This window comes from Maniola hyperantus, chromosome 18, assembly GCF_902806685.2.
Source record: "Maniola hyperantus chromosome 18, iAphHyp1.2, whole genome shotgun sequence".
Classification (NCBI taxonomy): domain Eukaryota; kingdom Metazoa; phylum Arthropoda; class Insecta; order Lepidoptera; family Nymphalidae; genus Maniola; species Maniola hyperantus.
This window is the reverse complement of record NC_048553.1, coordinates 8,969,139-8,995,673: the sequence shown is the minus strand read 5'-3', so window position 1 is coordinate 8,995,673 and position 26,535 is coordinate 8,969,139. Positions and strand designations below refer to the sequence as shown.

The window sequence follows — 26,535 nt, the reverse complement described above, 5'->3', positions numbered from 1 at the left end:
CCTTTCATAAAAGCCTTCGATGATATTTCATATTATTTATGAAAAAGACGTACGTTATTTGAAAGATTACATTATCAGTAAAGAGTAGATATAATAGGACCAGAAATAACACAGATCTATAGGTAGACTAGCTGCCCCGGCGAACTTCGTACCTCCTAACAGTTGATTCAATTTTTTTAAATTTTTCTCTCCGTAAGAACCATCCTCGTACTTCAAGAAATATTATAAAAAAAACCGGCCAAGTGCGAGTCAGGCTCGCGCAATGAGGGTTCCGTACTACAGTCGTATTTTTTCGACATTTTGCACGATAATTCAAAAACTATGATGCATAAAAATAAATAAAAATCTGTTTTAGAATGTACAGGTGAAGACCTTTCATATGATACCCCACTTGATATAGTCACTCACTTGGAAAGTTGAAAATACTAATTATTAGTTCATGACCCCAATTTAATTTTTTTTGTGTGATCTAACCCTAAATTCACGGTTTTCAGATTTTTCCCCAAATGTCAGCTATAAGATCTACCTACCTGCCAAATTTCATGATTCTAGGGGGAAGTACCCTGTAGGTTTCTTGACAGACAGACGGACAGACAGACAGACAGACAGACAAACTATAAGGGTTCCGTTTTTCCTTTTGAGGTACGGAACCCTAAAAAGAATTGCGAAATCGGTTCAGCTGTTCTCGAGATTTGCGATTAGCAACACATTTAGCGATTCATTTTTAGGGTTCGCGCGCGCAAAATTAGGGTTCCGTAGCCGAATGGCAAAAAACGGAACTGCCAATGGTGTACCAATCCGCACATGGCCAGCGTGGTAGACTATGGCCAAAACCCTTCTCACTCTGAGAGGAACCCCGTGCTGTGTAGAGAGCCGGCGATGGGTAGATCATGATGAACCACAACCAAACCGAATAAATCTACATTATGTTAGTTGTGGTAATATCAACGTCGCTCGTTGTATGTCATAGCCAGTCATAGGTCAAGGCTTTCCTGTAATCAGCAATGTCTATCAAGTGCTCACTTGGCGTGTAATTGCGAAGACTTGGTGGTAGGTATATTACTTATGTCTAAGACCCAATTTAATAAATAAACTTTGTAGAAAAATAAAATAAAATGGATTACTTATTTATTACAACATAGCATTCTGTCTGTACGAACAGTGAGAAAACTATTTCTTTTAATATCTAGCTAGATATTTAAGTGTGCTCTAGCAATCAAACTTGCAGAGATTAGCCCTAACAAGTCACTTGCACGTCCTTGTACAGTACGCGGCCAAAAGTAATGTACATCGGCCTTTAGAATGACATTTCGGCTTTTTAGAGCGTTGTCTCGGTCACTCATTCCTATATGACGTTTTGTCGGTCTCAACGACAGGGACAACGCTTTACAAATCTGCTATCTTCAACGTTTACTTCACGTCACACACATTTGTATAAGTACTAAAACTTGCAAAAGTTTATATGACTTAACTATGACAGCTGATCTGCAAGTTTTATTGCTAGTAGCGGCGATTAGGCGCCATCTCCATCTCCACGGACGAGATAATCGCGGCGATAGTCTCGCTGTTGACAAAATTGGATACAACTAGGTATCGCCGCGATAGTTTCGCCCTGTGGATATGTCACTTTACCAGACAAATGGCGAATAAATAATTTTATTAATTAGTCAGTGTTGGCTGATGTTCCGAAATAAATTATTGATTAATAAAAACCCGACACGCGCAGTGTAAATAAAAATTAACACTTTAAAACATCATATTTTACAAACGGATCTAGAAATCGAAAAATGACGTTCCCACACCCACAGTATTTTTAAAAGACCTATTCAACGATACCCCACACTATGAGGTAGACGAGAAAAAAATTAATCTCTACTTTACATGTAGGGGAGCTAGGGTCATGTGTCCAACAATGGAACACTAAAAATTCAAAGACTCATACACCTTTTGCTTTTACAGATAGAAGTCCAATTTTTTACAGATGTATAGGCAATTTTATTGGTTATCAGATGCCATTTATAGTTTTTTTAATTAATGTGCAATCAATCAGCAATAAATAAAAAAATAAAAAATGGGAAATGTTTCATTGTGTCCACAGTAGTGTACGCAATGAAACACCACTAATTCAACAATGAAACATAATTATTCATAGTGTCTGCCTCATCTTATTTTGTGTCATTTTGGATTAATGTGGGTAAATGACAAAAAACGATTGAGTTCAATCCAAAAGGTTTTATTCTTAATTTCACTTTAATCAGTCTACATTATCAGTCTATCATTAACATAGTAGACCTTCAGTTTTTTGGCGTCCAGTAAAACGAGCACGTTATCACCTTCTTGGGCTTTAGTACGCGCCATCTTAAACGAAAAATAAATAAAGATCGATTAATGTTACCTAAGTAAAATAAAAGTAAAATATTCTTTATTGTAACCAAATTTACATACCTACAGAAATAAACCTACAATAAAGATGTTTGTACCTATTGTTATAACGTGTTATGGTACACAATGAAACGAGATAGTACACATTGAAACAGTGTTTCATTGTGTCCATTGTGCAACTGTTTCACTGTGGACTACCAAGGTTTTTTTTACTAAACTCAATTTTTTTCTCACTAAATTGTAACACTTTAACATATGATCTATTGCACGTCAATCTATGAAATATCTTTATTGTTAGGTAATCATGAAAAATATGAAATTTCCAATCACTATTTAATGAAAAATCTACAAAGAATGCAGAAAATACTTACTTTTTGTCGAAAATATTAAAAATACTCTGCAAATACGTCTGCTCCCACGCGACACCGATGCAAACTGGGGTAGGGCGGGGGGTCCACGAGAGTGCCCTAACGCAATATATTGCACAATCTGGCAACGCCGCATTTTAGAGATTTCACAGTGTTTTATTGTGTACCACTGTTTCATTGTTGGACATCTGACCCTACCCTAAAAAAAATATTTATCACAATTTTAAATTTCACCACTTTGTCGGCGTGATTAATATATTTTATACCCATACCAAATTTCAGATTTCTAGGACTAATAATCTCTGAGATTAACCGCGGACGGACGGACGAATAGAAGGACGGACATGGCGAAACTATAAGGGTTCCTTGTTTACTGCGGAACCCTAAAAAGTGTACAGTGGCACTACCTACACTTTGAATAAATGACTTTGACTTGACTTGACGGGCTTCTGAACTTCTAGTAGGTAGGCGATAGAAAGAAAATGTTTTTGGTATTTTTTTGTTTCCTTTTTAGACTTTTTTTTTAATTTGCCGACACAGCTAAGTTTATTTTGAATTCAAGAGGTTTCCCAAAATTTTTGTGGCTAGTTATATAAAAACAAATTATCCTAAGTAAACCGCAAAAAGTATTCGACGCTCCTCTAAGGTTACAACTTACAATTCCCGTCGGGATACGGAAATTTCTATATGTAGGTATGACCCAGTGACCAAGGAAGTAGGAACACATGTATAGGTACCTAAGTATATTAAATTTCAATTTTGGTGATTTATTTTCTCTTTTTTTATTAGGAAAGCGCTTGATTGCGATAATAATCAACGCAATCTAGCGACTTTCATGATATCCTGAAAGGGGGTTAAATGGGGGTTTGAAATTTATGTAGTACTTAGACGCGGACGAAGTTGCGAATGAGAGACTAAAAATAGACAAAAAGCCATCGAACACGTGTGTCCGTTGAACCTACCCGCATTTCTGCACGAACGTATGTTTATCAATGTCAGGGGTATCAGCGCCGCAATATCAGATGTAATCGGGGGCAGTTAAGTCTGCCTATTGATGAGAGGTACTCATGCATTCATTCCGCGTCGATTGGATGTATAGTCTGCGACAGGTATCAGATGGCAATTGGGGAGGGAACGTCCCGCACACTCGCACAGCCCCTCGCGCTAGCCCGGTGCAGGCGAGCGCGGGTGATGTGCGGGCGTGCGGGGCGTCCCTCCGCCTCATACCCCGATCGCCATTTCAAGATGTCGCGGAATATCATTACATTAGCAACAATAAATTAAAATTTCCCCAGCTAGCGATGTCGCAATCAAGGGCTAAAAAACAGAAACAAAGGGGTAACCTTATCGGAGCTTTGACGTATAATATCGTGTACAAAGCTTACACGAGCCATTATTCAGAATGTTCTTAGGAGTTGCGATACAGTCAAGCTTTTGTGTAACGCCATATTGTTGTATGAAAAGCATTTTCTTTTAACTAGGTAAATACTTACTTACCTACGTACCTATTGTTATTTATTTCTGCATGTGTGTAGAATGTAGATGAAAGCTAATATTAGATACCTTTGTTGTTTGAAATTAATAAATGTACGAAGCGATTTGCCTTCTTATTTCTAATTCGAACCGCTAGGATATGGATTATGGAACGCCCTTCCAGCATCAGTTTTCCCCTCCAATTTTAAATGGGTATTTTCACAGAAGAATTGTTTCTGTTAACTGTGGGTATCTTCAAGTCAAGAGTGAATAGGCATCTTCTAGGCAAGCGCGCTCCATCTTAGGCTGCATCATCACTTGCCACCAGGTCAGATTGCAGCTAAGGGCTAGTCTATAAATTTAAATAAAATATATTAGGTTTCTGTAACTACTTCAATATCATCATCATCAATTAATCATCAACCGATAGACTTCCACTGCTAGTCTCTTAAAAAGGGACTTCCAGTCCAGACGCCAAGGTCTTGCAGCTTCTGAATCCAGCGAGCGGCTCCCTGCGACTCGTTTTATATCGTCTATCCACCTAGTAAGTAACTACTTACCTATTGACAAAATATTTGGCTAGAGTTCTAATAATAATATTTAGATTGAACATTTCGTATTTTTCAATGGAACCTAGTAGGTAGCACGTACCTACATATAATCAAGTACACACACACACACACACAGAGTAACCGACATAGCTCAACGGGTTGCGAAGCTGAAGTGGCAATGGGCAGGGCGCATAGTTCGGAAAACCAATAGACGTTGGGGTCCCAAGGTGCTGGAATGGCGACTTCGCACCGGATGACGCAGCGTTGGAAGGCCCCCCACTAGGTGGACGGACGACATCAGCTGAGTCGCAAGGAGCCGCTGGATTCAGGCGGCGCAAGACCGTGGCGGGTGAGAGTCCCTACAAGAGACCTATGTCCAGCAGTAGACGTGTATCGGTTGTTGATGATGATGATGAATCAAGTACATAGGTGTCAGTATTCACAAATCAAAAAAATACGTACGCGAACATGATTAGTTACATAACCATATCAAACAATGAAAATGGCAAAACAACAACGTTATCCGGAAATGTTTTGCTCTTTTGATTATATTATTATTCCTGGAATTGTAAGTCTTTTGAATAAGAAATTCATAATAAGCTAACTGCTTATAGATAACTAGCTTATACTCGTGACTTCGTCTGCGTGGACTACACAAATTTCAAACCCCTATTTCACCCCCTTAGGAGTTGAATTTTTTCAAATCCTTTCTTAGCGGATGCCTACGTCATAATAGCTATCTGCATGCCAAATATCAGCCCGATCCGTCCAGTAGTTTGAGCTGTGCGTTGATAGATCAGTCAGTCAGTCACCTTTTCCTTTTATATATTTATAAAAGATACATATCTATATCTCGTAAAGTCGTAGGCTTAAAAGCTTTCCCATTCTAAAATGAGTAACAAATCACTGGAACTGGATATAAGTCAGCCAATTACTGCAATCTCATCTGGTGGTAAGTGATGATGCAGTCTAAGATGGAAGCGGGCTGACCTGGAAGGGGTAGGTAATTAGGTATGGCAGTTTTTACTAAACCCGGTGTGGGTTTAGTAAAAACCTTTGGTTTCTACACGACATCGTACCGGAACGCTAAATCGCTTGGCGGTATTGCATTGCCGGTAGGGTGATAACCAGCAACGGCCGAAGCCTCCCATCAGACTATTTGGTATGCAGCTTTTCCAATTTTCAAAATGAAGTTGAATTTTCAAAAATCATTTCTTAGCGGATGCCATAGGTCATAATAGCTATCTGAATGCTAAACAGCCCGATAAATATTAATATAGATAGATACTTATATCTATAGTCCGCGACATGTCGAGATGGAGGTCGGGGTATGAGGTGGGGGAACGCCTCGCACATCTGCACGTCACCCTCGGTCGCCCACACCGGGTTAGCGCGGGGGCTGTGCGGGTGTGCAGGGCGTTCCCTCCCCGATTGCCACCTCGACCTGTCCCGTACTATATGCTGACGAAGTCGGGGATATCATCTAGTTCCTACTTACTACTACTATACACTTACTTATGTATTTTGTTTTTTTATAATTGATCTAAAATAAAGTACCTAAGTAGGTAGTCCTTATTAGTACCTATGGTGACCTTATAGTCTACATCATCAACGGAATAACTGATATTCAGACCAAGAAACTTGGAAATCTTAGACAAGGCATTTATGCAACGTAGATGTAATCTGAATCTGACCTAAATCTACGATGAACCGTCGATAAAATTGAATAAGCCAAATGTAGCACATTAATTGTCAATTTCCGAGCGAAATCATGTTACGCTCATATTTATAGCTAAAGCTTATGTTTACCTACATAAATAATCACGTGGTTGCTTACCGGGCCGAGGCTGTCGAAGCCATGGCGGAGCGCGAGCTCGTGCGCCTCCTCTTGGCCCAGGGACCTCTTGAACCGCACCAGGAACGAGTTGGTGAAGACTTCGCGGGACGCGGCGGCGGCAATCAACACCGTCGCAGCGAAGCATTTTAGCCACATGATTCCACTGCGGCCACCGGCGGCTGACTGAAGCCGAACTGCTGCTGACGTCAGCATATATCGACCCGGGGCTCACGCAAGCGCGGACACCCCGAAGCCTCAAGCCTTTTCAAGTTTTCACTGATAATGGAAGGACCCAACATTAATAAGCGCAGTTGCTGAATGTAACAACCTACATTCGTGTTCTCGGTGATGTTGCCCTTGTCGAGATTTTTTCAAATTCTATCCCTACGGGATTTTATAGACATTTCACCCGTGCGAGGAAGAGGTAGGCTGCAAACCGTGATAGCCTAGCGGTTGAACGGTTCGGGAGGTCGGGGAATCAATCCCGCGCACGCACCTCTAAAAGTCTAAACTTTTCAGAGTTGTATGTTGTAAGCAATTAAATACTTCGGTATCACTTGCTTTAACGGTGAATGGAAACATCGTGAAACCTGCATACTTGAGACTTCTCCATAATATTTTCAGGGGTGTGTGAAGTCTGACAATCCATACTGGCCAGCGTGGCAGACTATGGCCTAAGCCTTTTCTGACTCTGAGAGGAGACCCGTGCTCAGTAGTGGGCCGGCGATGAGTTGATCATGATGATGATACATAGAAACTTGTTAACAAGTAAATACGGGCTGAATTATTAACCGACTTCCAAACTTAGGTAGGTAGTGGTAGTGGTCTAGAAGGTTATCCGAAATAAACTTATACGAAAAGTATCCCAACCAATAGAAATAAGTGCACGTGTATATCTATTCCTTTACGGAATAGGTCTGCCTTGATCTTGAACAGAGTTAGATTTACCAAATAGATTATTATAATTTATACAGTGGTATACAACTTTCGTATTCCACTCTCCAGCAACTAGTTAGTTTACGGCTAGATTTAAGGTTGTGTCCACTGGCAAGTTTTCTTGCAGAAGTCACTGCTATTGAGCGTTTTTCCACAAGCCAGCGCGGCAGCCGGGGAAGCATAAATGTGAAACCGAGCCGGTGCCGTCGCCGGTAAGTGGAAAAACATGCCATATTGGGCTCTTTTCACTAAAGTTTATTCGCGACTTCACTACAATATTATACCGGTTACAAAAGTCTGCCTTTAAGTGCTTACCGTAAACTTGCCTTTACTTGCAACGACGCGGAAGCCGGGGTCTTGTCAATTTCTGCACGTCGCAGAAGTACCTATACAAAACTTGCTGCGAGTTTTTACAGAGTGTAAACTAGTAAAGTGTTTACTGTAAGACGTTGCTGAAGACTGAAGTCAGCATTGAACTTGTCAGTGGACACTTGAACTTAGACATCCTACATAAAAAACCAGTCAAGTGCGAGTTGGCCTCGTAGGTACACGAAGGGTTCCGTACCATATTACAAGAGTTTAACTTATGTGCAACACTGCAAGTTAATGTACAGCGCCATCTACATGTGATTTAAGCAAACTAATTATTTGTGCATGAACACATTTTAATTTTTTTTTGTGATATAACCACAAATTCACGGTTTTCGGATTTTTTTCCTTTACTTGTAGGTACTATGAGACCTACCTACCTGCCAAATTTTATAATTATTGTAGGTCAACGGAAAGTACCCTATAGGTTTTGATTCCCTTTTCTTGAGATACTTGACAGACAGACGATGAATTAGTGATGCTATAATGGTTTCTTTTTTCTTTTTGAGGTATGGAAGCCTAAAAAAATAAGCAGATGTAGAAAACTATATTCAATGAAGGTTGATGAATATGGACATCCAGAGTTGTTTTAGGAATGATGACACTAAGTAGAAATCCTTTCAAAATAGAGCTCTATAATAAACTTCTAATACATTTTTGAAATAGGACTTTATAATTCTAGTGACATGTCTGTTTACAAACACATAACTAACATTCTCCATTAATCTTTCAGAGGAGACTCCGGTAACAGTTTAATAACTAGCAACTATTCATTAATAGGACTCCGCTCATACAAGGAACCATCATTGCCTGCTCTAGCAGTTTACACAAATGTTTCATGTTACTACAATTGGATTGGCTATCATATTAGAAAAAATGTTTAAAAAATTTAAGTTGTGTATTATTTATAAACCCATATTAATAAATTTGTTATAATTTACTATCTAACAAAAACTAATCAGTAGTTGCAGTGGCGGGACTGGCTGGTGGCGATGCACATTCACTTTCCATAACAGATGGTGGGTGCTCCAGTACATTATCAATCAGACCAAAGGCTTTGGCTTCTGTTGGTGACATAAAACAATCACGCTCCATAGAATTCTGCACTCTCTCTACAGGCAAGCCAGTGTGACGGACAAATAGTTTGTTGATTTGAGCCTTCAGTTTTAAAATCTCTTCAGCTTGGATTTGTATGTCAGTCGCTTGTCCTCTTACACCACCGGACGGTTGATGAATCATAATACGGGAATTGGGTAGAGCATGGCGCATGCCTGGTGCCCCAGCCGCTAGGAGCAAAGATGCCATGCTGCAAGCTTGGCCGACACACCACGTCGCTACTGGCGGAGTTATATACTGCATCGTATCGTATATACCAAGACCGGAAGTCACGTTTCCACCGGGAGAGTTTATGTAGAGATGTACAGGTTTTTTACTGGATTCCGATTGCAGGAATAACAGTTGAGCAACGACTAGAGAACTGATATCGTCATTTATCGGTCCCATTAGGCAAATAATCCGCTCACGTAAAAGCCTCGAATAGATGTCGTATGCCCTCTCTCCTCTGCCAGTCTGTTCGACTACAATAGGTATCATTCCAAGCCTAGCCGGCAGACTTGTATTGAGTGCTCTCTGGGCAACAGTTCTCGCCTTTGGAACACCAAGAACTGTTCTGGTAAATTTACGAACGCAATTCATTGCCATGTTTATTGCTATGAAACTTAAATTGACTGGCTAATTATGTACCAATTGAACTACAATAATCCATTTATTGTTTATATTATGAGCTTTGAGATTCTGTCTACCGCGGTTGTTTGACAGCTACAATGTCACGATCACAATCATCTCTGATTGGTTAATGCTCGCTCACTATTGGCCACAATGCATTGTTGCAACAAGAATCGCACAAATTCAGCCAATCAGAACAATTGAGATTGTAATAATGATTGATGCAGGTTTTAGACAATCGCCCTAGTCTGTAATGAGAATTTTTTTTTTTTTTTTTTTTTTTTTTTTTAATTTATTTTACGGCCCTGGATAACACTCCTTTAAGGCCTTTCAAAAATTTACAAATTCTAAAATACAAAATTGCTTATAACTAAATATTATTCTAAAAATACAAAATTGCTTATAACTAATTAGTCTAACGTTTTTACACTTTATTTATAGTATTACTTATATAATTAAAAATAGACTTAAAATATGACGTTTTACACAACAAGTCCTTTACATGGCGGGGAAAATCAATTTTTTGTTTTTGTTCCATATTTATAGTGTTTAGATCACTGGCTAATATAAGTCTTTGTATTCCAAAAGCTGGACATTTGAGTATCATATGATTAACATCAGCCTCCTCATATTCACAATAGTTGCATTTTTTACTGTTTAGTATTTTTATTTTATTCAGGTGTGTTGGCACCAGACAGTGACCAAATCTCAGTCTATTCATTAATGATGTAAATTTTCTAGATTCACACTTTGTTTTGAAATACCATGGTTGTATTGGTATTTCCTTTTGAATTTCCGCATACCATTTTCCTTTATTTTTATTAGTCACATCCCACACTTCACTCCACAATTTCTTTTGTCTTATTTTAATTGTATTGCATAAATCCGTAAATGGCACTTTGATGCTACTTGAACAGTCTTCATAAAAATTACTTCTTCTTGTAGCAGAATCAACCACTTCATTTCCTGTTATGCCTCTGTGGGAGGGTACCCAAACAAATTCTATATTAATTCCCCTTTGTTTTAAATTAAGTAGTACATTTTTAATTTGGAAAATAATATAAACTAATTTATAATTACTAAAATTAAAATTATTTATAGCTAAAAGAACACTTTTCGAGTCTGTTATTAAAACATAGTTATTCATTTTAAACATTAATTCTTCTTTGATATATTCCAATGCCTTGAACAGGGCAACGCATTCAGCAGTAAACACACTGCAGTCAGAGTTTAATTTATATGATCTACATTTTTTTAACTGTGAATCATAAAAAGCAGAACTTACAAAGTTCTCATTTTAGAACCATCCGAATATATCCTATAATGATTTTTACAATTTTCTTCAATGAACAATAGGAAGTCTAAATTGGATTTAATATCAGTGATGTGTATTCTATTTTCGAGGTTTATTACATCATAGTGGCAATCATACATAGGCCAAACGTCATTCACATTTATCTTACTAGCAATACTATGCATATAAGTCATAATCATTGACATAGTAGGTCCTTTACCGGAAAGAAGTGCTTCCGCTGTAGGTTGTAGAGTTTCAATTGATGCTTCAGTAACTTTTAATAAATCCTGTGGAAGTAATAATTTGTTTACCAAGTTAGAGTTAGCGAATAGTTGCTTCAAACAAAACTTTTCAGCCAAATAAACACGTCTCACCGGCAAAGGAGGGATACATGTTTCTACTTCCATTGAATTAATAGGTGTAGACCGCATTGCTCCACTTATTATTCTCAAACCTATATTTTGAATGACATCCAATTTTTTCAACAACGATGGATTAGTTTGCATATACGCAAGACAACTATAATCAAAATGACTTCTAACCATACTATTGTACAACAAAGTCAAAACTTTGGGATCTGAACCCCAAAATGTACCAGCTAAACATCTAATAAGATTAATGCTTTTTAATGCATTTTTACAAATGTAGTTAATGTGAGCATCGAATTTTAGTTTTGTATCAAAAATTACTCCTAAGAACTTCTTATTTCTTACAATTGGAACATCTAAGTTATTATATTTAATGTTTACATCTACTGGTCCACCAAATACCATGCATGAACTTTTAGAGGTATTAATACTTAATTTTAAAGTGTTTTGGTAATAATTTTGCACCTGAGTCAATGCTGAATTAACATTATTTACAGCTATTTCTACATTTTTATTTACACTATATAATAACAAGTCATCTGCAAATTGTAAAATTTTTACATCCTTTGTTGTTACATATTTCTCAATTTGAGAGGTATATAAATTGTATAAAATTGGAGATAATGATGCACCTTGCATAAGGCCTTTACTTGTTGAGTTAGGTCCATGAAGTATATTATTATACTTAACATAAAACTTTCTGTTATTTAAAAAATTTGATAGCCATTTTAACATTTTTCCAGGAATGCCAATTTCATGAAGAGAAGTAATAATCTGGTTTAAATCAACATTATCATAAGCACCTTCTATATCCAAAAATACACATACTGCAGCATCTTTTGATAACTTACAGCTTCTTAAATCCGATACAAATGATGTCAAACTCTCATTAGCACTTCTTCCTTTTCGGAAACCGTATTGGAATGTAGGTAATAATTTATTTTTTTCTGTAAAATAATCTAATCTCAGTTTCAGCATTTGTTCAAATAATTTTCCTATGCATGATGTTAGAGATATTGGTCTGTATGAATTACAATCAGATGAAGATTTATCAGGTTTTAAAATCGGTACTATACATTGGATCTTCCAACTCTCTGGAACACATTGATTATCCCATAGCCTATTAAATATATCAAGTAAAGCTAATTGACCTAATTTATGCAATTTTTTAATCATTATATATGGAATGTTATCTAAGCCGGGTGTAGAGTTTTTCTTGATTTAAGTGCTATATTAAATTCTGCAAAAGTGAAAGGCTTTAAAAGTAACATATGCTTGTCAGAATCATTATTAAATTCGAAAACAGAGGTATTTAACGTTGTGTTATTGTTATCATGTTTAAATTTTGAAATAAAATCGGGAATCCATACATCATTTTATGCTGTGGTGGGTTTTTAATACGTTTAAACATTTTCATATAATTCCATACTCGAGTAATAGGAGTATATCTATTGAATGTTGAACATAACTTGTACCAACTATTTTTCTTAGCATCCTTAATTATTAATTTTTTTTGTGCATCCAATTGTTTATAATTAATGTAATTTTCCATCAACCCATTTCTTTTATATAACTGTAAAGCTTCTCTCGAATTTTTAACAGCAACTTCACAGTTTTCATCCCACCAAGGAGCAGGAGTTTTAAAAAGTCTAGGACCTTCAATTTTTACATAAGGAACGAATTCTTTTCTAAGAGTATTTAAAACTTCACAGAACTTATCATACGACTGTGAAGGATCTATTTCATCAAAAGATATACCTTTAAAGTACTCCTCTGATTTTGCATAATATTTGGTCCAATCTGCTTTATGAAATAGAAATTTCTCTACTTTGTCATTGACAGAATATTTAGATGGAACTAGGCTTAATTTTGTAAAAGTTGGATAGTGGTAACTACCCAAAGGATCGTCACCTACTGACCATTCACATAGAGGTGCTAATACGGGACTCACCCCTGTCACATCAATAGCAGAGCTATTTGCATTAGGTCTTTGTACTGTAGTAGATACACCTGTGTTTAACAGGCATAGGTCATGTTCATCAAAAATTTCAAACAATGTTTTGCCTCTTGAATTTGTACAATTGCACCCAAAAGCAATATGATGCGCGTTAAAATCTCCTGAGACTATACAAGGTTTTGGTAAGCTAGCAATAATATTTTTAAGTTTATTAATTCTACAATAATTGTTATTTTTATTTTTAGGTGGACAATAAACACATAGAATCGACACGGAACCTATATTAGTTTCTAGAGAAATTGCTATGGACTGGACATCTTGATAAAATTGTGTTGGCAATATTTTATATTTTAATGTATTTTTTAATAAATGCCTACTCCACCATGTTCATTATTTGCATTTTTTCCTACAAAATTATATCCTGAAAATCTAATAGGATTACTTGTATTTTTTTGCCAGGTCTCATTTAATAGCAAAATATCAATATTATGTTGTTCCAAACATGTTTTAACCAAGGGTTTCTTATTGTTAATACTTTGGATATTATGCTGCACAATAGTTAGGTGAGAATCCATTATATTTTACTTAAATGTTCTAAAAATGTTTCTTTGATTTGATTAGTAGTCTTAATATTATTAGAGTTCCCTATTGTAACCAAAGTGTTTACTATGGCTCCTAAAAGCTTAGAGTTATTTACAATATCATTGTGTGAAATTTCTGTCTTTGTCTGTGTAGTTTGCTTAGGCTGTGAGTATGTAGTTTGGTTTTTTTCATATGTCTGAGGGCTCTGAGGCTTTGGGAGTGGAGGGAAACTCGCACTACTTATTTGAACTACTTTTGAGTAGGTTTCTTTTTTGTTCCTCTCCATTCTCGCTGCCTTTACAGGACACGTTTTTGATATTGCAAGATGCGCACCCCCACAATTGCTGCACTTCAGTGTATCCGTCGTGCAGTCCTTGTAATGGTGCTCACCAGCGCACCGTGAGCATATTTGCTGATTTTTACAAATTTTCCCATAATGGTTAAATTTCATACATTTAAAACATTGCATCAAAGGAGGAACATAAGTGAAAACTTTGTATCTCCAGTTGTCCAAATAAATATACTGCGGTAGACTAGTACCGCTGAAAATTACACTGATAGTGGAGAGAGGAATTAGCTCCTCTCCCACTTTTTTCAAAAATCTCTTTACACCTATTACTTCACTTTCCGAGGAGAGTTTATTGAATAGTTCCTGATTGCTAGATTCTTTTGGAATAAACCTAACCACCCCTACCCTTTCCACAGAGGACGCCGGGATGAACGCTCGAAGTTTATAAACTGAAAGGCACTCGTGCTTCAAAAAGTCATTAGCCGCTGTCGCTTGTTTGAAGACAAGCATAATTTTAGTAGCGTTTATGCGCCTACTTTCACTTACACCTTTTACTTGTTTAAAATATTTGGATACCACTAGGGGGTTTTTGTTTCCTAGTTTGATATCTTCTGTGCTTTCTACGTATACAGGGAATTCTGAATTGGTACTAGTATCGCCGTACGCCCGGCGATACCCTGGTTTTATAAATGGTTTGTATTTTGCACCATCACTTTCAGAGGGTTTCTCCTTTTGCATTTTCTTCCTCTTTTTGCCCGCTGCTGGTTCCAAATCACAGCCGTCACTATCTGACGGCATTGTACCACAGTTTAACGAAAACTATTTACAAAATAATGTACTATTTACACTCAAAAACTATATTTTTAACAATTTTCAATTAAAAAGCGCACTTCGCGTTTCCCGCCAAAAACGCAAGTCCGTAATGAGAATTGGGTGCCTAGTACCACCGAACCTTGGATGAATGAATGATGCACCACAGAGTACTTTTTACATGATGATGCACCTAGCACTATTAGGTACCCTAGGCCACAGAATAAAAAAAAAATTTTTTACAAAAAAAATAAAAACCGACTTCGTTACATAAACACTAAAAATTGAAAAATAATTTAATTTATTACCGAATATATTATGTATACAAGAGTTAATATAGTTCCATAATAATATTTTTTGGGGTCGGTGCCAATGAGGTGCCATTGTGGAGTCTCATAAAAATATGAAGTCTAGACGATTCGCGCAGCTAAAGCTAATTGGCACCGGCACCAAAAAGTATTATTATGGAACTATATTAACTCTTGTATACATAATAATATATTCGGTAATAAATTAAATCACTTTTCAATTTTTAGTGTTTGTGTATCGAAGTCGGTTTTTATTTTTTTTGTAAAAAATTTTTTAGCTATGTCGGTTACTCTAGTTCTCCTTCGTATCTCTTCATAAAGTAGGTATACCTACCAGTTTACTCCCCTGTGAGTAAACTGATATACTTTATGATAAAACTGTTAGAGCTCTTGCGCGCACCACGGTAAATTTCCGTAAGCTTTTATACTATAGAACTACAAAAGAAAAGAAATCAAGTCACATTTAAGGTGAACGCACACTTATCCGAGCCGAACGCGTCGAACGAATCGAAGTCAAGGAGGCCTCGCACACATCTGTACCAGAAGAATCGACCGAGCCGAAAGAATCGACCGTTGTTCTATCATTCATTTATTTAAACAATGCAAAAAATTTTTACAAAAAAAATAAAAACCGACTTCGTTACATAAACACTAAAAATTGAAAAATAATTTAATTTATTACCGAATATATTATGTATACAAGAGTTAATATAGTTCCATAATAATACTTTTTGGTGCCGGTGCCAATTAGCTTTAGCTGCGCGAATCGTCTAGACTTCATATTTTTATGGGACTCCACAATGGCACCTCATTGGCACCGACCCCAAAAAATATTATTATGGAACTATATTAACTCATGTATACATAATATATTCGGTAATAAATTAAATTATTTTTCAATTTTTAGTGTTTATGTAACGAAGTCGGTTTTTATTTTTTTTGTAAAAAAATTTTATTTCACAATTTTTAGTGGCCCCATGGAATTATGCTACGCCTGGTTAAAAATCTACTGTTTACTAAGCTATTACACTGATCGCGAGCAATTTACTCTTATCCGTTGAGGAGTTCCAGTATCTATCTTCGAAGATGTTCATCAGATCTTCACCAAATTGAAATGGGACCAACTTTGAAGTATACCCTTTCAAACAAAAAAAGAATTTTCAAAATCGGTCCAGGCGTTTTTGAGTAATCGGGGAACATACATAAAAAATAAAAAAAAAAAAAAAAAAAAAAAAAAAAAGATTCCGACGAATTGAGAACCTCCTCCTTTTTTTGAAGTCGGTTAATAATAGTACTAGCGTACCTAGGTGGGAGGTGCCTACCTTAGAGTATGTAATCACCTCAGAATAAGGCCTGTTAGAAATAGCCCTAATGTGACACTTACTGTTAGAGCGAGATAGCTAAATGCATTTAAGCTCTTGTTAGAACGTGACAAAATGATTATGCTTTGTCCTTATCACCGTGGCCACTTTTTTTTTGTTTGTCAAAATGTATTTGTACGTGAGTATTTGACAAACAACGTGAAGTGTAGAAGGAATGACATTTCACAAGTAAGAAAATCTGCTTGAGCGAGAGGGACTGAGGGGGCCACGCTAGTTGCAAATCTGGACATATCTGTGGTAATCACGGAACAGAAAGAACAGTGGAAGTGCAATTCACCAATATTTCTATAGGAACCGCTGTCGCCAAACTCATACAAATATACCGATAGTCATATGTTGCACTACAAAGAAACAAATCATTTGATTTGTCGTTTAAGTTTAGTCAAAACTAGCCTACGTCACAGATTTGGAAATAAACCCTGACGTTCTAGAAATAAGATTTATTTTGCTTTAGCGGAAGAACGTATTTACGAGCTATAGTCACACTCACGTCACACTAGATTCAATTGTCCAATTAATTCCGCTACTTGACCATAGATGGCGGTATTCTAAGTAGTAGCAATTATAAACTTATTTACTTTAAACATATGGTTGACATTTGCGTGATCGGTCGATTTTTTTTCCTACTCAGTTAAGGCTGCACCACGTAGCTCAATGAATTACCTATCGATATCGATAGATACTCGTTATTTTGTTCATTCGCAAAAATAAAATTAAAAAAGGTAATTATAAAATTGAATAAAAGTGCTGGTATGTATGCATGCCTTTTACAAGTATGCACAATAAATACTGCAACGTATGAAAATAGATAAATTTTATTTATTGCCCTTGAAATAAAACATATTTGTTAAGAAACTGGCGTTTCGAAAGTCTTATTTTTAATTTTAATAAATGGTGTATGCGAACATTTATGTATATATTTTTCGACTATTGCCTTCATCAAATCGGTAACGTGATTAGACGCAGGAATCTCCGAATCACTTTGTCTTTTTGAAGAACCTGGAGTGACCACATTTATCATTTTGTGGCTGAAACCAAAATTAAATTTTGAGAATAAATCCGTACTAATATTATAAATGCGAAAGTGTGTCTGTCTGTCTGTCTGTCTGCTAGCTTTTCACGGCTCAACCGATCAACCGTTTTTGATGAAATTTGGTACAGAGATAGCTTGCATCCCGGGAAAGGACATAGGCTACTTTTTATCCCGGAAAGTTGAAAAGTTCCCACAGGATTTTTAAAAACCTAAATCCACGCGGACGAAGTCGCGGGCATCATCTAGTACCTATATAAAAATGAATAGGAGAAAAATTAATTAGTGTGTTTATGAATTAAATTTGATATTTAGTCAGTCAATCTTCATACAAAAATATAACTAAGAGGTGTGTTGTTTTGTATTATAATATCAAGTATTTTCAATACTTACTGAAAGTAATAAAATAAAACAAGGTTATTTGATTAAAAGACTTAACGATTTTCATTGATGGAAGCGCAGTAGGTTTCGTATATATCTATATCCTTTATTTGATAATATAAAATCGACTTCTAAAAAATGTTCAGAGCATATCATGCTTGATTTGGTTGGCATCCAATTAACTCTACCCGTTGCATCTATCCATTTCTCTTTGATGCTTGCATCTTTGGGAAACCTAAAAATATTTTAAATGAAGGTTAGAGGAACTACTGATGTCTATTTAGTGATCAATGCAACGTCTCACTCATTAATAAATTATAATTATTGCGTTACTATTTATTTATATCCTTGTATCGATATCAATCGATAAATTCAATATTCTACTTAGCCACATCACTATTTGAGTAGCGAACACGGAGCGAAGTACTTTCGGAATAGAATCAATCCAAAATAAACTTTATCTTAATTGTTTAAGGTTGATTTTGACTAACCATTCTATTAAATATTAGTAAATTGAAATAAATTAAGATTTATTAGAAAACAATGAAAATCGTACTTACCGATAATACGAAACACCTCCATTTTTAAGATTTTATCTCCTACTATCATTTTTACACTACAAAACGGCAGTACGGCATTGCTAGGGCAATATGAATTTGTCGCGAGACTACCAACTCCACGCGATGTTAGAACGCGACTGGGATCAGTTAAGCGTAACTACGCTTAATTGTGGCACGCGTGCCACGCCTACTTAGCACTTCCACTGTTTTTTCTGTTCCGTGGTTTATTGTGTAACGTAGTGATTACCACTAATCACTACGTTTTAACTTTTTAAGAGACGGGACCGAAAAACAACACCGAAATGAAGGCAAACGCTCCAACACTAACATAACGACACAAACACTGACAGAAACGCAATACTGCCAAACCTGCCTGCCTAATAATATAACCAAACAAGCAACTCTGCTGGCAACCATTCGTATCGTGTCTCTTCAATTCCACACCTTTTATTTCTGGTCGGTGTTCCACACGACATTGGCGAAGTAAATTGCGCCCGTTTGGTGCAGCCGCGCGCCATAAAAAAAAACTCTTTGAAATTCAACAGGTAGGTACCTATCTACACTATATATATATATATATATATATATATATATATATATATATATATATATATATCTACACTAATATTATAAAGAGGAAAACTTTGTTTGTTTGTTTGTTTGTTTGTTTGTTTGTTTGTTTGTTTGTACTGAATAGGCTCAAAAACTACTGGACCGATTTTAAAAATTCTTTCACCATTCGAAAGCTACATTATCCACGAGTAACATAGGCTATATTTTATTTTGGAAAAAAATAGGGTTCCGTAAGATATTTGGGTTTTTCGGACACAAGGTGTAAAAAATCAACCAGAAAAGTTACTTATTTTGCGTACGCTGCCTAAACTATAAAAGATAGAACCATAAAATGTTCTAATTAATTGTAGATCTTATAAATATCTACAAAAAAGTCCGCGACACACTATACCCATCTATGTCGAGTGAGGCACAGCAACCATTTTTTTATTTAAAAATCTTGAATTTTTTTTGGACTACATTTAAACGCGTTTATTTTACTCATGCTATTAATCCTTATCAAAATAAATGATTTCATCACTAAGAACAGTTTATGGAGATAATATTTGGTCTTTGAATGATTAAAATTGGACGTTTGGTTTTGAAGTTATGGCGAAATTAAAATATTACGATTTCTGCTGCACGGCCCGTTGTCTACACTAATATTATAAAGAGGAAAACTTTGTTTGTTTGTTTGTTTGTTTGTTTGTTTGTTTGTTTGTACTGAATAGGCTCAAAAACTACTGGACCGATTTTAAAAATTCTTTCACCATTCGAAAGCTACATTATCCACGAGTAACATAGGCTATATTTTATTTTGGAAAAAAATAGGGTTCCGTAAGATATTTGGGTTTTTCGGACACAAGGTGTAAAAAATCAACCAGAAAAGTTACTTATTTTGCGTACGATGCCTAAACTATAAAAGATAGAACCATAAAATGTTCTAATTAATTGTAGATCTTATAAATATCTACAAAAAAGTCCGCGACACACTATACCCATCTATGTCGAGTGAGGCACAGCAACCATTTTTTTATTTAAAAATCTTGAAATTTTTTTGGACTACATTTAAACGCGTTTATTTTACTCATGCTATTAATCCTTATCAAAATAAATGATTTCATCACTAAGAACAGTTTATGGAGATAATATTTGGTCTTTGAATGATTAAAATTGGACGTTTGGTTTTGAAGTTATGGCGAAATTAAAATATTACGATTTCTGCTGCACGGCCCGTTGTATTATATAAAGAGGTTATGTCGTTAAGTTTGTTTGTAGGGGGTAATCTTTAGAACTACTGAACCGATTTTAAAAATTCTTTCACCAGTAGAAAGCTACATTATTCCTGAGTGACATAGGCTATACGGGATCTTTAAAAACCTAAATCTACGCGGGCGAAGCCGCGGGGATCAGCTAGTATTATATAAAGAGGTAATGTCGTTAAGTTTGTTTGTAGGGGGTAATCTTTAGAACTACTGAACCGATTTTAAAAATTCTTTCACCAGTAGAAAGCTACATTATTCCTGAGTGACATAGGCTATACGGGATCTTTAAAAACCTAAATCTACGCGGGCGAAGCCGCGGGGATCAGCTATGTTTCATAATTTGCGTTCGCTACAACTGTTACAGCCGATCACACAGCAATCAGTACGCTTTTTATAAATGCGAAAGTGTGTTTGTTTGTTGGTTTGTCCTTCAATCACGTCGCAACGGTGCAACGGATTGACGTGATTTTTTGCATGGATATAGATAAAGACCTGGAGAGTGACATTTGCTACTTTTTATCCCGGAAAATTAAAGAGTTCCCACTGGGTTGAAAACCTAATTCCACGCGGACGAAGTCGCGGGCATCAGCTAGTATTATATAAAGAGGTAATGTCGTTAAGTTTGTTTGTAGGGGGTAATTTTTAGAACTACTGAACCGATTTCAAAAATTCTTTCACCAGTAGAAAGCTACATTATTCCTGAGTGACATAGGCTATACGGGATCTTTAAAAACCTAAATCTACGCGGGCGAAGCCGCGGGGATCAGCTATATAAAATAAAAGAATAGAAATTAGAAACACAGAAAATTGATTTTTAACAGACTTCAAAAAAAGGAGGAGGTTCTCAATTCGTTGGAATCTTTTATTTTTTATATTTTTTTTATAATTATAGAACTTCAATTAGCAACTAAATAAAAGACAAGAGGTAGTTAGTTACTTATCAACTCAGGTATAATTAATACGAATTTAAATAAACATTTTAGAATTGTAGATACTAGGTCAATCTTATTTGTTTGGTTTTGTGAATTGTGTTGGTAAAATGACTTCACGTTTTGAATGTTGGCAACGCAAAGTCAGTTATTCACTTATTTCATACAAAAACCAATTGTACGTAAGTTTCTCAGGACTGAACATGGGACTGAATGTGATTGAATTGCTGGCATCGATATACTGCTCTGTGCCAGTGCAGTCAGGTCAGAAGTTACCTAAGAAAATGTTGCATCTAACCCTAAATTCACAGTTTTCAGATTTTTCCCCAAATGTCAGCTATAAGATCTACCTACCTGCCAATATTCATGATTCTAGGTCAACGGGAAGTACCCTGTAGGTTTCTTGACAGACAGACAACAAATTGATCCTATAAGGGTTCCGTTTTTCCTTTTGAGGTACGGAACCTTAAAAATGGTGTTTACGAATCTAGATTAAGTAGGTATATATAGATAAAAATATAATATTCATAATATTAATAAAGATTTTTAATGATATTTATAATTGTTTAAATTTAATATCAGAAGTGTGGTGCTTCTAGCTCAATAATAATTTATGGATGAAGTTTGATGATGACCCAGTGACAAATATGAATATTATAATACATCAACACTTAATATAATATAGGTACTATTACTACAGGATGCCGGCGACTTCGTCCGCGTGGATTTAGGTTTTTAAAAATCCTGTGAGAACTCTGTGATTTACCGGAATAAAAAGTTACCTATGACAATTTCCAGGATGCAAGCTACCCTTGTACTAAATTTCATATAAATCGGTTAAACAGACGGACTAAATAAGAATCCTGTGGGGATTTTCCAGGATAAAAGTATCCCATGTCCCGGGATGTAATTAGAACTATCCAGGATCACAATTTAAATACAATTTTGATGTGCTCGAGCATTTAGCACAAACTGTTTAAAACCAAGTACAGGAAGAATTTATCTTGAACCTGTGATAAAGATGAATTCTACTTATATCATTATTGTTGGAAGCATTTCTTTTTTTTTAAGTAGATAAAGATACAGCAAAGAATAACAAAATTGATCCTGTAATAAAATTATATTGAGGTCACTTGTTTGTTAAATCACAATATAATCATTAATCACATAATATTATCCAGTATTATTGGTTAAAATAGAAAAAAATCACACATAAAATAGGCACTGAAACCATCTCAATATAGGTCCATAAAAGTATATAAAAAGTTTAAACTTGTGAAAATAATTTAAATCATATTTTTTTATTTACAGCATGACACTAATTACATAACTGTAAGTGATGCGACTAGTGCCACAATATTCTTACATGGGAAAGGTTTGTCCATAACCAAATTATTAGTACCAATTTATCCTATAATTAGATAGAACTGTCAGGCTTATGAAAAACTGGTCAGTTTATATTTCAAGGGTTCTATAATAAACATAAATATAATAATCCTTATCATTATATTTATGACCAGTCCATCTTTGACAGCTATTTTCTTAACAAAATTTTAGTAATTTTTAACTTGTAGGTAGGTAGGTACTATTTATTTTGAGGTTGCCTTCTTCTTAGCTTCATTAAAGCTTCCTGTCTTTTTTTCTCAATTATTAACTTTATATTAACATCTCCATTAGGTTTCTGGACAGGGTCTTGTCTATCTACAAAATTATTAACTTTATTACTAGGAACTTTAAGTTGGAAACTTGTTTTTTTAGGAACTGGTTGTACTTGTGACTGTAATAATGTTGAATTGGACTGCTGTGTAGAGGTAAAAGGTAACATTCTTTTGGCTAAAAGCCTCTCTCTGGCTTGTTTGTGTTTCTGCTTTATTTCATCTGGAGTGCATCTAATTGGAGAGTCACCTGGAACTAAAAAATTAAGTTATTTAATAAAATACAAATAATATCATTATTACAGTACGCGGCCAAAAGTGATGAACAATGATCTTTAGAAGGAGACAGCAGATTTGTAGAGCACTGTCTCGGTCGTTGAAACCAACCGTCATATGGGTATGAGTGACAGAGACAACATAGCCTAATTAATTTTCTATGGATCGAAAGCAAACATTTTCAGGGTTTGGACAAGCCAGTGGTTAATATAAAGAATATCATAAGAGAATAATTCTAGAGGAATATTACTTAAGTAAAGTATAGTAAGTATAGGTGTGATAGCCAAGTGGTTAAGATGTTGGGCTTCTATTCGGGATGTCTGGGATTCGATCCTGCACCTTAACTTTTCAGAGTTATGTTATTAGAGTAATTAAATATCAATTGCTTTAACAGTGAAGGAAAACATTATAAGGAAACCTGCACGCCTGACTATGGCCAATTCTGAGATGTGACCCATGCTCAGTAGTGAGCCGGTGATGAGTTGATGATGATGATTAAGAAAAGCTTTAATAGTGCACGACACCTGGATTTTAAGCTATCAGCTAATGAACTGCTACAGGCACACTGAATTCATGAACTTTTAGTACCAGCTTTGATAAAAAGTAAAAGAAGCAATTAAAACACTAAGGAAATAAAACCGCAGCTTTACATTGATAGAATAGGCTTTGATTGTATGAAAAAACCTTTCTAAGAACCTGCCTATAAATCAAAATTTAAATTCATTATTCAACACAGCATGGCACCAAGTCATAATTTTTTGAAATAGATCAACAATACACACCTGTTATTTTCTCATCACTTTTGTTGAAAGGCATCGAACTGTACCTTCCAAAGGCCATTCCACTAGTTGATGGCTTATTGCTATTATTGACTGATGGTGACTCAGGCATTGAGTTATGCCTTCCAAATACAGACTTGGATGAAGGGCTTCCATCACAAACAACTAGTTCTTTTAACATCCAACTACTCTCATTAGTTTTATTTAAAGTGTTTCTTGATTCGTTTTTGATAGGCATTTGCGTAAGTCTCTCTAAGGCACTATCATTTAAATTTCCAAGTAAACAGTCAAAAGAATCATTATTTAACCTAGGGGAATCACAATTCTTAATTCTTTTTACAGACGGCGATTCTAATTTGATATTACTCAAAATGGCATCCATTGAATCCTGGTTAATATTAACAGATAAGCCAGGCTTAAATTTATTTGTGACTGGCTCGAGGCAAGGTCTTTTTGCAGGTTTTGGCTGTAAATTTAACATATTTTCTTCCACAACCTGACTTGCTTTCAATAAGCACTCGTTCATTGAATCATCTGACTCCAAGCCACATTCTGGTTCAGCTTTAGTAAATTTTGAACTCAAAACATTCTTTCGAAGGCACCGAGTCTTGCTTTTCATTCCACTTCTTGGTGAACTGTCACTGGTATCACTAAATATATCATCTTCAGATTGTGGCTTACTAGCTGTTGTAACAGAAGACTTCTTAGTGATATACTCATGCAAATTCTGATTCAATTCAATAAGCTCTTGGAGCAGCTCAGATTTCTTCTGAGTAGGTTTTACAGCCCTACGTCTGGGTAATGGTTTTTCTATTGATATTGGTCTGGTTTTTTTCGTCCGTCGGCGTACTGGTGTGGTGTTTTTAAAGCGTGATTTGGTTGCATCAGACTTAGGTGTATAGAAATTCCAAACAACATCTGTTTCACCCTCGGCTCCATCTTGCGTACATAGAAATGGCACAGGACTGGCAGACTCAGAATCACAAATAGAATCACTATCTCGTGAAGGTGAATCAAATTCTAGTGGGTGTTCTGGTGTCGAACACGACAAAGCTGGAAAGTAAATAAAGTTATTATACTAACCTAACCTTGCACCACTGTCGACTTTTTCGCAAACATATGAGTACTTTAGTAAATTATGTATTTGTTGTACCTTTGTTTTTACTTTTAGCGACCATTTCTTTTGAGGATAACCTTTTATTGTTCATAAAGGACGAATCTCAACGTATGCATGCGTAATTTTGTCTTTTAGATTGAAATGCAGATTGCTACATTGCACTTAATTTATATTTTAATATTTGCCTGATAACCTAATTGCTATATTCTACCAACTAATTACCTACAGTAAATTTAAAAAATCATACATTCACCAAATAAATTGAATAAGAACCAGTAACCACTATTTTAAGCCAAAAACCTTTCATCGGTGCCTTTCATAAACATCCATGATCCATTTCACCTATATATTATAATACTCTTTGCATTTCACCGATCCATTTGACGTTGACGGTTGACGTTTTTCTCACAGACCATAATCCGGTTTTTCTTTTTACCATCTTTTGGTTTGACCCATAGATTATCTACTATATTCAACTATATTCTATATACTCTTTGGACACTGACTACTGGTGACAGCTGCCACAGCTTGTGTTAAGGCCACAGGCCTGTGCCCGTAGATAGAGTTATAAAGATAGATGCAGGAACGTTTGCTTACTCATTCGCACTAAAAAGAGAGCACAGATAAAGTTACTAATGTGATAAACAGAGACGCAGCTAACCTATTTGTCCCTTATCGTGTAACTGGTTTTTTTCAAGAATACATACAAGAAGTTGCAAAACAAACTTTGAGAATTCGTGGTGTAATTGTATTTCTCATGAGTTATTTACTTGTTTTCACATAAAAAACGTTTAATACAAATATTGTTGATCGGTTAATACAAATATTGACTACTAAACTAAACAATGGTAATAATTGTTGTGTTATTCATCGTTACGTCGTGCTATCGCTATCTCATACGCGGTTACACAGTACTTAAATCTACCAATAGGCCTGTGCCACAGGCCGATCTGCCGCTCGAGTATACCAATACCAATGTACTCTGTGGCCGCGCTCCCCCCCAGGCCCCAGCCGGTCCCCCCTGCGCCAGTCAAATGTCATCCAGCGTGCATGGTAGATGTGGACTTGATATTTTGTTTACATAAAATCGCGATGCGCCATCGGAAGTGACTACAGTGCAAAGTGAACACAGAAACATACAAAATGCTCGCGGACGGTGAAATAGTTGGTGACGGGTCATGGAACCTTACAATCTATGTGACGGACATGAACGAAAAGCGAACCATGGTCGTGAAAGGCGACATGCACATCGGCGGAGTTATGCTGAAACTGACTGAGAGCTTCGGTAAGCTATCATTAGCGGATGAGTTCATTGCATATTTGTAACGAGCTTTTAATATACCATTTGTATCATCGCTGA

At 35.9% G+C, this 26,535-nt stretch overlaps 4 protein-coding genes and 1 long non-coding RNA gene across 9 annotated transcripts in view; 1 reads left to right on the top strand and 4 right to left on the bottom strand.

The window, feature by feature from the left end:
- amon (prohormone processing protease amontillado) overlaps nucleotides 1-6,802 on the bottom strand; it is a 68,259-nt gene extending 61,457 nt beyond the window's left edge. The window contains exon 1 of the mRNA XM_034978125.2: nucleotides 6,612-6,802. Coding sequence (XP_034834016.1) covers nucleotides 6,612-6,767 — 156 coding nt within the window. The 5' untranslated portion in view covers nucleotides 6,768-6,802. The remainder of the gene's footprint in view (nucleotides 1-6,611) is intronic.
- Nucleotides 6,803-8,820: 2,018 nt separating this feature from the next.
- On the bottom strand, nucleotides 8,821-9,751 carry ClpP (Caseinolytic protease proteolytic subunit). The gene has a single exon (XM_034978128.2). The coding sequence runs from the start codon at nucleotides 9,615-9,617 to the stop codon at nucleotides 8,871-8,873; it is 747 nt and encodes a 248-aa protein (XP_034834019.1). The 5' UTR covers nucleotides 9,618-9,751; the 3' UTR covers nucleotides 8,821-8,870.
- Nucleotides 9,752-17,428: 7,677 nt separating this feature from the next.
- LOC138403534 (uncharacterized) lies at nucleotides 17,429-18,820 on the bottom strand. Its single transcript, XR_011237785.1, has 2 exons — nucleotides 18,603-18,820; nucleotides 17,429-18,277 (listed from the first exon to the last, which is right to left on the bottom strand). It is a non-coding gene; the product is annotated as an uncharacterized lncRNA (long non-coding RNA).
- A 3,633-nt stretch (nucleotides 18,821-22,453) lies between these two features.
- LOC117990655 (uncharacterized) lies at nucleotides 22,454-25,517 on the bottom strand. Of its 2 annotated transcripts, XM_069504465.1 has the most exons (4): nucleotides 25,212-25,517; nucleotides 24,062-25,111; nucleotides 23,120-23,259; nucleotides 22,454-23,049 (listed from the first exon to the last, which is right to left on the bottom strand). In XM_069504465.1, exons 1-4 carry the CDS (start codon nucleotides 25,264-25,266, stop codon nucleotides 23,005-23,007), a joined length of 1,290 nt encoding a protein of 429 aa, XP_069360566.1. In that variant the 5' UTR covers nucleotides 25,267-25,517; the 3' UTR covers nucleotides 22,454-23,004. The 2 variants fall into 2 exon arrangements, with proteins under 2 accessions (XP_069360566.1, XP_034834015.1); XM_034978124.2 differs by having other exon boundaries at nucleotides 22,454-23,259.
- A 671-nt stretch (nucleotides 25,518-26,188) lies between these two features.
- The window catches only part of LOC117990652 (unc-112-related protein-like), a 55,603-nt gene continuing 55,256 nt past the window's right edge, over nucleotides 26,189-26,535 (top strand). Inside the window, exon 1 of one of the 4 annotated variants that reach the window (XM_069504525.1) lies at nucleotides 26,189-26,460. In XM_069504525.1, coding sequence (XP_069360626.1) covers nucleotides 26,319-26,460 — 142 coding nt within the window. In that variant the 5' untranslated portion in view covers nucleotides 26,189-26,318. Of the gene's footprint in view, nucleotides 26,465-26,535 lie in introns of all 4 variants that reach the window. The other 3 variants (XM_034978120.2, XM_069504526.1, XM_034978121.2) reach the window with 3 other exon arrangements.